Raw genomic sequence first — 11,692 nt, 5'->3', positions numbered from 1 at the left:
GCCCCCGCCCCCCGCCCGCACCCGGGCCACGCCCCTTCACGCCCCATTTAGCTTCCGGTCTTGGTGTTTGACTCTCGGAGCAAGAGGCCCGCGGGCCTGGTTAAAGGCGAAGGTCGTAGAGGAGCCTCCCTGCCACTTAACTGGCCCTGTGTACACGTGCGCGTTCCTTATCGCCTCTTGGACCCCAACTTCCTTTCTTTTTTTTTCTTTTCTTTTTTTTTTTTTTGCGGTACGCGGGCCTCTCACTGCTGTGGCCTCTCCCGTTGCGGAGCACAGGCTCCGGACGCACAGGCTCAGCGGCCATGGCTCGGGGGGCCAGGTGCTCCACGGCATGTGGGATCTTCCCAGACTGGGGCACGACCCCGTGTCCCCTGCATCGGCAGGTGGACTCTCAACCACTGCGCCACCAGGGAAGCCCCCCAACTTCCTTTCTGCACATTGGGTGGATTGGCAATAGCTCCTACTTTATAGGGTGGCTCTGAGGAATTTAATTTTAAGAATAGAATGGGACCTGGTCTTACTAAATGCTAAAAGTGTGCTTTCTATTATTTCCCTGTGGGTCTCTGTCTCTTTGCACCCCTCTGTGGGTTTCTGTCTTTAGGCCTTTCTCTGAATTTCTGACACTCTCTGCCTCTGTCTTTGCTTTTAGGTCTGTTTCTCTCTGCATCTTTGCTTTCCCGTGTTTCTTTGAGTCTCTGACTCTTTCGATGTGTTTGTGTTTATTTCTTTGGGTCCTCTCTCTCTTTTTGCCCACTGACCCAAAGTCTCTTCTCCTTCCAATTCCTTTTCCTACAATGTCCTCCCACATCCTGAGACTTTATTCAACAATGCTCAGAGAGGAAAAGCAACTGCCCTGGGGTCACAGAGCCCTGCAGCGGCCAGGCTTGGATAGAATCCCCCTCTCAGACCCTATCACCCTCCTGTATGATAGGCTTGTGCCAGACCAACCCCTGTACTCTTCTGGAGCTACCTCAGAGGACTTCTGGGAGTCAGATCACAGCTGCTGAGAAGGATTTGGTGACAGGCAGAGGATGGCTGGGCTGCTCCAGTAGGGAGGAGATTGAGCATTTGGGAGAACTTGAGTGTCTTCCCGCCTTGATGCATGCTGTCTCTGCCCTCAGACGACAATCTGGGAGTGTGCTGGCAGGAAGTGGGGGCTGACCTCGTGTGCAGTCGCCCTCGGCTGGATCGCCAGGCCACCTACACAGAGTGCTGCTGCCTCTATGGCGAGGCCTGGGGCATGGACTGTGCCCTCTGCCCAGCACAGGACTCAGGTACTGCCACCTGCCTGGGCCACACTCCGAGACTCTGCCCATCAGACTCCAAATCCAGGTCCTCAGACTCCTAGTCTTAGACCCCAAGGTCTTCCAAAACTTGGTCCCTCAGACCCCTATGTCCCAGTGCATTCCTAAATCTTAGACCCCAAGTCATAACCCAAAGACCTCCAAGCCTCAACCACAGAAACCCCAAGGCCTGACTGAGCAGGTCTCATAGTTCCAGTCCCAAAAGGTCCTAAGGTCTGATCTCTCAGACCTTCAACTCCTGGCCTCTAGAAGCCCAAGACAGCCCATGAGACCCCTCTCCCAAATCCTGGACCTTTAGACCTCCAGTACCAGTTGCTCAGATCCTGCCATCCTGGCTCACAGACTCTGGTCATAGCTCGCAAACCTCCAAGTCCCATTGGCTTGGATACCCACATCCAGGTGCCTAAGAAGCCAACACACAGCTCCAGAGATCTCCATGCCTTGGCTCTAAAAAGCCCTGAGTCTCCCAATTCTCAGCCCTTGGGAAACCAGTGCCAGTCCTAGGCCCTTGCTCCTCTGACTTCCAGGTCCCATGTTTCAGATCCCCTCCCATGCATCCTGACCCATCAGGCCCCTGGTACTCCCCAGTCCTGGTCCCTAAAACACCTCCGTCCCATTTTTGTAGGCCCCTAGCCCCAGGTCTCGTGGGCCCCCAAATTCCAGCACGTGGACCCTGATTTCTAGCTGCAGTCCTCAGTACTCCTGATCCCAGTGCCTTGGAATCCCCGTCTCAGTCCTCAGACCTTCAATCCTGGCTCCAGAACCCCTGACCCCAAGCCTGCAATCCCAGTCTCCTCCTTTGAAGCCCCTCTAATGCCTCAGCCCACGGCCCTCCCCACCCTCTCCTTCGGGCTTCTCTTCCCCGAGGGGGGACGTGAATGACGGGTGCCGAGGAAGCACGGGCTGATCGTTAGGCTTGGCTCCTGTTCGCAGATGACTTTGAGGCCCTGTGCAATGTGCTGCGCCCCCCCTCATATGGACCCCCGCGGCCAGGTGGCTTTGGACTCCCCTACGAGTATGGCCCAGACCTAGGTTCACCTTACCAGGGCCTTCCGTACGGGCCTGAGTTGTACCTGCCACCCGTCCTACCCTATGACCCCTACCCACCGCCACCTGGGCCCTTCGCGCGCCGGGAGGCCCCCTATGGGACGCCACCCTTCGACATGCCCGACTTTGAGGATGATGGTGGCCCCTACGGTGAATCCGAGGCTCCTGCTCCACCCGGCCCGGGCTCCCGCTGGCGCTATCGGTCCCGTGACACCCGTGGTTCCGTCCCAGAGCCTGAGGAGTCGCCTGAAGGTGGAAGCTACGCTGGTGAGTACTGCGGCCCGAGTGATGGGACTAAGGTGAGAAGCCAGGTGTGCAGAGAGGTGGAGATGGGGAAGGGAGGAAAGGAGGGGGAGGAGGAGAGACAGAGACAGAAACGAAGAGAAGCCGCGGGAGAGACAGGCTCAGAGAGATGGGAAAACGGAGATATTGTCGGAGAGAGCGACAGAGAGCAGGGATGAAGGGGCACAGAGACATCCCTGTAGACCTACCTAGAAAGCGATGAGGACAGAAGGAAAGCTAGAGAGAGCAGAGCGACGTAAACATCCTGGCCTCACAGCGCCCCCCAGAGTCCTGGAGCAGGATGGGCAGTTTTAGAAGGGGACCCACCGAACCTGGGGCGCGGCCCCACCCGAACCCCGGAGTCCCCGCACTCTCCGCAGGCGCCCAGGCTGGGCCCTACGAAGGGCTGGAGGCGGAGGAGTGCGGGATCCTGGACGGCTGTGCCCACGGCCGATGTGTGCGTGTCCCCGAGGGCTTCACGTGCGACTGCTTCGACGGCTACCGCCTGGACATGACCCGCATGGCCTGCGTCGGTGAGGGGTGGACCGGGGCCAGCATGGAGGTGGGGTACAAGAGAGGGTGGAAGCCTTTACTTGGGGTGGGTAATCAGGGACGTCAAGGAGACCGCCCAGCCCCGGTGGGGAGCAGAAAGTAATTTTTGCTCAGGGGTGGGGCCTGCCTGATGGACAGGTCAGGCTGGGAGGAGAGCGGAGCTCGGCCACAGCACCGTGGCTGAGCTGGAAGCAGGGTGGAAGGGTAGGATCCTGCAGGCGTGATTTCTAAGAACTCCCAGGGCTACCTTGGGCAGCTTGCTTGACCTCTTTGAAGAGCTTTCAGTCTTCCCATCGAATAGGAATTATGTCTGCCTAGTTTAGACAGTAGTAAAGCAGAGTGGTTACAATCAGGGACTCTGGGGGAGTTGGACAGACCTCAGGCTCAGTCCGGCAGCTTGCTGTGTGACCCCGGACAGGTCACTGTCCCTTGCTCAGTTTTTCTTACCTGAAAAATGAGTATAGTCGTTGAACCCATTTCATAGAGTCGTGAACATCGATTTACAATGACAGTGAGGCCTATGTGTAAAGCTCAGAGAAGAGAAATGAGTTCCTCAAAGTCTCACAGCCAAGAAATGGCAAGGGGCTGGGCACTCGGGGTCTTTGTGAGCTGGTCTGCGAAGCCCCTGGGAAGAGTGTGGGCTTTTTGTGTGACATGGGGTAAGGGGCTTCCCCACGCTAGGCCTCAGTTTGCACAGTACCTACCTCATAGGGTTATTGGGAGGATAAAGTTAATACATGTAATATACTTAAAACAATGTCTGGCACAGAGTAAGCAATTATTGTTGTTGATATCATCATTAGTATTGTTTTTCTAACAAAAACATAGTGTCCTAGGGGCTACCACACTCATCTCACAGAACACAGAGCTGAGGCACAGAGAGGTTAAGTTACCTGCCCAGGCTCACACAGCCAACAGGTGGTAGTGGCTGGATTCCACTCCAACAGGAGGCTCAGCATCCACACCCCTCTGCACCAGGAGCCTCAGGGGCCAGGGACGTGGGCTCCTGGGTCCCCAGCTCTGAACAGCGCTCCTGGTACGCCCCCCCTCCCCAGACGTCAACGAGTGTGACGAGGCCGAGGCAGCCGCCCAGCTTTGTGTCAACGCGCGCTGCGTCAACACGGATGGCTCGTTCCGCTGCATCTGCCGCCCAGGATTCGCACCCTCGCACGAGCCGCACCACTGCACGCCCGCCAGGCCCCGGGCCTGAGCCCCAGCAGCCCTGGACCGCCCACTCCGCGCCTGCGCACGCGGAGTCCCTCCTGCTTTCGCGCATGCGCACAGGGATGCTGGACCCGGAGGAGAGGCTGGTAGATGGGACAGACGGGGAGGAAGAGCATCCTTCCTGCAGAAGCCGCGGGCCCGGGCTTAGCCCGTGGTCCCCTTCATATTCCCGCTCCTTTTTATAAAAATGTTCAATTAAAAAACACCTATTTTGTATCTTCTGTCTCTGTCTTTCTAATGTTCCTCAAACTTTGGCTCTAGAGTTTGTTCTCTGAGCTGCTGAATTACATCCTCTCGCCGTCCCGACTTCCTCATTCCCGTGCCTCTGTCACTTGGTCTGTCTCTGCCTCCCTTGGTCTTTGCTCTTCTCCTATGTCTGTTTCTTTGTCTCTGTCTTCTGTCTCTTGCCTTTCTGCTTGTTTTCTCTGCCTAATTCACCGTGTCTGTCTTTTGGTGCCCTGTCTCCCTGTTTCATTCTCTCTCTGATCTCGAGAGAGGTCTTACCTCTGGATTTTTAATACTCCTGACCGTCTCAGGAGATCCTGTCTGTAGCCCCCACTTCCCCCTGTATGAGGCCCCAGGAAGGGGTGGGTTGGGGTAGCCTCAGCCCCTGCTCAGGGCGCTCCCTCTTTGCTCAGGGAACCCCAGATTTCCTCTGTTTCCCAAAGAAGTTTATTTATTTATTAGTGTTAATTACTTAATTTATTTGGTTGCATCGGGTCTTAGTTGAGGCAGGCGGGCTCCTTAATTGCAGCTCGCTGGCTCCTTGGTTGTGGCATGGAAACTATTAGCTGCAGCATGCATGTGGGATCTAGTTCCCTGACCAGGGATTGAACCTGGGCCCCCTGCATTGGGAGTGCAGAGTCTTAACCACTGCGCCACCAGGGAATTCCCCCCAAAGAAGTTCAGAGCTTTTCTGGTACAAGCGGGCCATGGGGAGGAGGTGGGAGCAGTAGTCACTGGAGGGGTGCATCCAAACCTGGGCCTCCAGCTGGGATTTGGCTGTGGCAGAGCAGGGAGTCGCAGTCCTGGTGGGTGGCCTGTGCAAGGACATGTGGAGGTGGGGATGAGCTGTGTGTGTGATGGTAAAGAGCCCAGCACGGACCTCCTCCCCAGTGGCCGCTGCCTTCTTGCTGACTATGCGGGGAGTCCAAAGGTCTCCTCCTCCCAAAAAGAACAAAAAGCCTGGATGAGCATAGGCTCAGAGGACAGGGGACAGTCAGGAGTGGGGGAGCCCATTGGCACTGGAAAAAAAAAACAATACAAAAGACTGTACCTGAGTCATTCTTCACCCACCTGTTAGTGTTAGGTTCTCACACTCAAATGCTTCAGGGACCAGGTGAGTGATGCTAGATGCAAGCAGGTGCAGGATAAGAAAATCAAAGTACAAAGGTGAGGATACGCAACCAGGGACATTCTCCTTAAGGAGTGGATGGAACAGAGAGGGAAATGTCCCCGTTTTAAATAATAATATTTTTTATAACCACCCTGTGGGTCTGGTCCATGAGATACCAATTTTAATCTTCCAGGTTCAGCTCAAGTTGTAAAAATTGGGAACAGGGGCTCCTTCTTGACCTGACCCCTCATGAGCTTCCGGAAGGGTCAATTTCCCACTGGTGCCACATGGAGGATCATACCAATAGTGTCTACAGGAGTGCTGGTGGCGACTACATGAATCATTCTGTATGTCAAGTGCTTCGAACCTCACCTGGCATCTGGCAAGTGCTCGGTGATTGTTATCGTAACCCGAGGGCTTCCTGGAAATGCCAAGCCCTGTGGTTGGTCAGATGGTGAGGGCAGATGGCTAGATCTTGCTCTTCACCTGATCTTCCTCACCTGGGGGCCAGACTCTCTCCCCTTCAATGGGACAGTGTGAAACACTTAGCACAGGGACCTTGGCCTGGAGGGGGTGTCAGACTGCGAGAGGCTCAAAGCTTCACCAAGGGAAGATGGTTGCACAACTTTGTACTAAAACCCACTGAATTGTACACTTTAAATGGGTGAGTTGTAGAGAACAAATGTATGGACACCAAGGGGGGAAAGGGGTGGTGGTGGTGGGATGAATTGGGAGACTGGGATTGACATGTATACACTAATATGTATAAAATAGATAACTAATAAGAATCTGCTGTATAGCACAGGGAACTCCACTTTGCTGTACAGTAGAAACTAACACAACATTGTAAAACAACTATACCCCAATTAAAAAAATAGTAATAAATGGGTGAGTTGTATGGTAGGTGAATTGTAGCTCAATGAAGTGGTTAAAAAGAAAGAGAAACTCTACAAAGGGAGTCAAGAAGTGACCCTTCAGCTAATACAGGGACCCTGGCCCAAACACTGACCTGTCATTCATTCATTCAACAAATATTTTCTATATAATATCTGCTTTGTAATAAGCGAGTGTTGAGAACACAAACTTTAGCCCAGCCTTAAGAGGTAGGAGCTAGGGAGGGCTCTTGGAGAAGATGCCTGAGCTGAGACCTGAACAATATGGGGAAATGAGCCAGACGAAGCCATGGAGGAGGGTGTTCCAGGTGGAGGGAACAGCATCAGCAAAGGCCTACAGGTAAGGAAGGCAAATAGCCTTTAAATGCCCCCTCCCCTTTCTTTTGTATGTCAGCCCTTGTGTTGGACAATGCTGCTGACATTTTTAGTGCCCAAGAAATCCCTGGTCCCTGCCTTCATGGAGCTCCAGTGAGGGACAAAGATGCATTGCCAGGGCTTCCCTGGTGGCGCAGTGGTTGAGAGCCTGCCTGCCAATGCAGGGGACGAGGGTCCGGGCCCCAGTCCGGGGAGATCCCACATGCTGTGGAGCGGCTGGGCCCCGTGAGCCATGGCCGCTGAGCCTGCGCGTCCGGAGCCTGTGCTCCGCAACAGCAGAGGCCACGACAGTGAGAGGCCCGCGTACCGCAAAAAAAAAAAAAAAGATGCATTGCCAGACATGACCATTTGTGCTGGGATGGGAGAGGCACAGGAGAGGGGTCGGGGCTGGGATAGGGAAGATCAGAGGCTGTGGGTTTCCAGAGGAGGCACCTGAGCCAGTCTGAGAGAACATCAGGGAAGGCTTCCTGGAGGAAGAGATAAGAGTTCTCAACAGTCTCTGTTCAAAGATCCCTTTGAGAATCTGTTGAAAGTTCTGGACATTCATAGAAGAAAAGCACATGAACATTGTAGGCAATTCCCATATACTCCCATTCCCTCAAGCGCCTGTGCCTGGGCTGCTGGTAGTTATCCCATTACCCTCCACAACCATCTTGCTGTATAAATGTCCCAGGAATGGGGACTGGGATAGCCAACAGTGCTGGGAAACTTTGAGTTGGAATTTCAGTATCCTGGGTGTGGGGTGGGGTTTTGAGAGCCCCAAACCTCCCTCTTACCCCGCGCCGGGACTGGAGGGTGTGCCAAAGAGCTAGCTTTTTCCTGCCTACATCCTCCTCACTAACCTCTAGCCCCGGCGCTGTGGGGTCCTTGGCACGTGCCGGGACCAGCGCGTTCTCCTCTGGAATGTCCAGAGGGAAATAGTCCATACTGTCATCACGCTCGCCAGACAAGCGCCGCAGCGCCCCCTGAAGGTCACGGAGCAAGCGCGTCCCAAGCCGCCCGCGCCCCCTAGTGGCTGATGCTTATACAGTCATCAGCGAGCACCGACCTCCGGTTCCAGCCTTTGGTCTGCTGACTGCCGTCGTCATCGTCGCCGTCGACGTCATTTTCTTCTTCTTCTTCTTCACCACCACCACCACCACCATCATCATCATCATCATAGCCAATACATAAATAGTGCATCCTATGTGCCAGACACTGTGCTGCTTTATACATATCACTTCATTTAATCCTCACATCAGCCCTATGAAATGGGTTCTGTTACATTTGCATTTTCCTCATTGGAAGTACGGAGAGGTAAGGAAACTACTCACCCAAGATCACACAACTACTAAGTGTGAGAGCCTGGATTGAACCTAGGCAATTTGTCTCCGGAGTTCATTTTCTGAACAGTTCAAAAATAATCATGAAGCTAAGTAATATGATGGTTTGGGATTGCTTCAAACAGCTGTGTGTTAGAGTGGAAAGAAACTGGGTCCCTGGATCACCACGTTGCCAGCCTGGATCATTTCACCTGTGGCTATTATGTGAGAGAGTATTATGTGAGAATAAACATTTTTACTTAAGTCATCATATTTTGAAGTGTCTTTGTGGTAGCGATTCAGCTTTTATCCTAAAACAAGGGCACCAGAATCACGTGGAGGGCTTATTAAAAGGCAGATTGCTGGGCTCCACTACCAGTAAGTCTGGAGTAGGGACCTAGACTTTGCATTTCAAATAAATTCCCAAGAGCTGCTGCTAATCTGAGGGCCAGGATTTGAGAACCACTGCCCCCAGGAATGAGGAATGCAGGTCCTTACTGGGTGTTGCTTTGTATGCCCAGCATTCATACTCTGTCTTTGGGAGTACTGCCTTCTTCCCTCCGAGTCCACATGGCTGATCCCACTGGAAGACTGCAGGCCTGGCCAATGAGTGAATCCCTCCCCTTGGCCTTTGCAGTTGGTTCAGAATTGGGCGTGTCCCTGAAGTCGGACCAATGAGAGTCAGTCCTGGAACCATTGCTGGGTTGTTGGGGAGGGCCCTCGTGGGCTCGCCTTGCTGGAAGGGCTTAGGCCTGGAGCACTGGGGGCTCCCCTGAGGGAAGAGCTAGTCTGAAAATGAAGCCAACACAAAGGGAAAACAGGGCTGGGAGATTAACATAGAGACTGTTCCTGACATATATCATCTATGCCTCTGGGTCCAGCGAATCCCCAAAATGTTTCAGGAAGTTGACATTTTCCCTTACATCCTACATCAAATCTATCAGCAAATTCTGTCAACTTTACCTATAAAAGATGTCCTGTCCTGTATTTTTTAAGCGAAGTATAATTATGTACAATATTAGATGTTACAGAGGTACAATATAGTGATTCACAATTTTAAAAGGCTCTACTCCATTTATAGTTATTATAAAATATAGGCTGTATTCCCTGTGTTGTACAATATATCCTCTTGTCCTGTATTGGAGGGAAAGTTATGCCATAAATTAGAACATTATTGGGTCAATGACAAAACTGGAATACAAATAGCAGAGTAAGAAACTTTTGCACGTTAATGTTAAATTTATGAACTTAGTCATTGTATTGTGGTTATGTAAAAGAATATATGTATTCTTAGAAAATGCACACTGAACTATTTAGGAGTAGAAGGCCATGTGTATGTATCTTACCTTCAAATTATACAACTCCCCTTCCCCTCACAAACATAACAAATTTTTTTTTAAATACTTGTTTATTTATTTATTTGGCTGCGCTGGGTCTTAGTTGCAGCATCTAGTTCCCTGACCAGAGATTGATCCCATGCCCCCAGCACTGGGAGTGTGGAATCTTAAACACTGGACCACCAGGAAGTCTCCAGAGCAAATGTTAAAGAGGGTAAAAATGTTAACAAGAAATGAACCTGAGTAAAAGTATATGAATGTTCTTTATGCTATTCTTAGTCTTGCAAATTTGTGTAAATTTGAATTTATCTCCAAAAAAAAAAAAAAAGGTTAAAAGAATTTTTTTGAGATCTAAAATTCTGGACAACAATATCAATATAAGTAGAACTGGGGAGATAAAGTGCTCTATGATCCAGGTAGTGTTTGGTCTGAAGATTAAACTTTTAATTAAACTTCAGATCTGATTTTTTACAGTGTGCATGATAAAATTTCAAGGATTACTACTGAAAAATAGAAATGGTGCCTAGATTCCAAATTAGTGGAAGGAAAAGGAAGAGTGAGAAAACACAAGACAAAACAAACAAACAAAAAACGCAGTCACTTCAAAGAAGCCGGGGCTTCCCTGGTGGCGCAGTGGTTGAGAGTCCACCTGCCCATGCAGGGGACACGGGTTCGTGCCCCGGTCCGGGAAGATCCCACATGCCACGGAGCGGCTGGGCCCGTGAGCCATGGCCGCTGAGCCTGCACGTCCCGAGCCTGTGCTCCGCAACAGGAGAGGCCACAACAGTGAGAGGCCCGCACACCACAAAAAAGAAAAAGAAAAAAAAAAAAAAAGCCTTAATGAGGGTGGGGGGGGAAGCATAGTAAAAAATGGGGACAATAAAATCACACAGTATGATGGTTGGAGTGAATAAAATATATCACTAATCACACAGAGAAAAATTGTATTCCGAGCCTAAACACTTCCGACGACCCGTGTCCCACCCTCCTCCCCAGACTTCCTGCTCCCACCGCTGCCCCACCCCCCAGTCCCTTTCTCAAGCAGCTAGAGGGACTCTGAACACCCAAGTCAGATCCAGTCCCTCCCCTGCTCCATCTCACTCAGAGTAAAAGCTGGAGCCCCCTCTGCAGCCGATATGACTCTGCACCATCTGCTTCTGGTTTCGTGTCCCACCCCGCTTAGTCCTCTCCAGGCACATGGATCTCCTTATTGTTTCTCTGAAACACCAGACATGTTCTCACCTCAGGACCTTTGCACTGAGTGTTCCCTCTGCCTGGGGGACTCTTTCCACTTGACTCACTCCCTCGCCACCAGTGGAGAACGGATAAATAAACTGGGTACAGCCACACAGCGGGATCCGCAATGAGAACAACCTACGACTACACGCGATTACAAGAATGAGTCTCACACTGCCGTTGAGTGGAAAAAAACAGATACTCGAGATAATACATATTCTGCTTCTATTTACATCAAATTCAGGACCGGAAAAAACAGTCTATGCCGTCAGAAGTCAGAATGAGGGTGACCCTGATGGGAGGGCAGATGCGCTGAAAAGGAGCCAAACTGTTTCTTGGTCTGGGCGCTGGTGACCGAGGTGCATTCAACTGGCGCAAATTCAACTGCATTCAACCCTGCTGAACACTTACGGTCTGTACTGTTTTGCATATGCACGTCGACTTCAATAAACAGCTTCAAGAAACAAAACAAACGAAAACAAAATGGAATGAACCTCCGTGTTCCCACCACCCAACTTAAGAAACAAGACATTTCCAGCCCTCAGGCCCCTCTCTCCCAACACAATGTGCTTTTATACCCGCACACCCTGCCCCGCCGCCTCAGTTCCCTTCTTCAGTTTACTAAGTGCATCTTCCCACTCAGAACTCAGGCAGCAAGCAGGCCGGGGCCAGGGCACGGGGCCAGGGCACAGCGCCGGGGCGGGGATGTATGCGGAGGGGGTCTTGTAAAGGGAGGAGGGATGGGATTTCTGCATCGGGAAGTAATGCTCCTGTGATACCCTTGCCCTTAGTACTGACGGGCGGG

At 51.8% G+C, this 11,692-nt stretch overlaps 1 protein-coding gene and 1 non-coding gene across 3 annotated transcripts in view; one reads left to right on the top strand and one right to left on the bottom strand.

Annotated features, from left to right (window-relative positions):
* Positions 1–4,395, top strand: part of LTBP4 (latent transforming growth factor beta binding protein 4) — a 28,975-nt gene extending 24,580 nt beyond the window's left edge. For both annotated transcript variants that reach the window (XM_007458638.1, XM_007458639.1), the window contains 4 exons: positions 1,122–1,274; positions 2,238–2,618; positions 3,014–3,166; positions 4,241–4,395. In XM_007458638.1, coding sequence (XP_007458700.1) covers positions 1,122–1,274; positions 2,238–2,618; positions 3,014–3,166; positions 4,241–4,395 — 842 coding nt within the window. The remainder of the gene's footprint in view (positions 1–1,121; positions 1,275–2,237; positions 2,619–3,013; positions 3,167–4,240) is intronic.
* Positions 4,396–5,224: 829 nt separating this feature from the next.
* On the bottom strand, positions 5,225–5,297 carry TRNAG-CCC (transfer RNA glycine (anticodon CCC)). The gene has a single exon. It is a non-coding gene; the product is annotated as a tRNA-Gly (tRNA).
* Between the last annotated feature and the right edge of the window lie 6,395 nt (positions 5,298–11,692).

This window comes from Lipotes vexillifer, unplaced genomic scaffold, assembly GCF_000442215.2.
Source record: "Lipotes vexillifer unplaced genomic scaffold, Lipotes_vexillifer_v1.1 scaffold371, whole genome shotgun sequence".
In the NCBI taxonomy this organism is placed as follows: domain Eukaryota; kingdom Metazoa; phylum Chordata; class Mammalia; order Artiodactyla; family Lipotidae; genus Lipotes; species Lipotes vexillifer.
The sequence above is the reverse complement of the archived record's forward strand: the minus strand, read 5'-3'. Positions and strand labels throughout refer to the sequence as shown.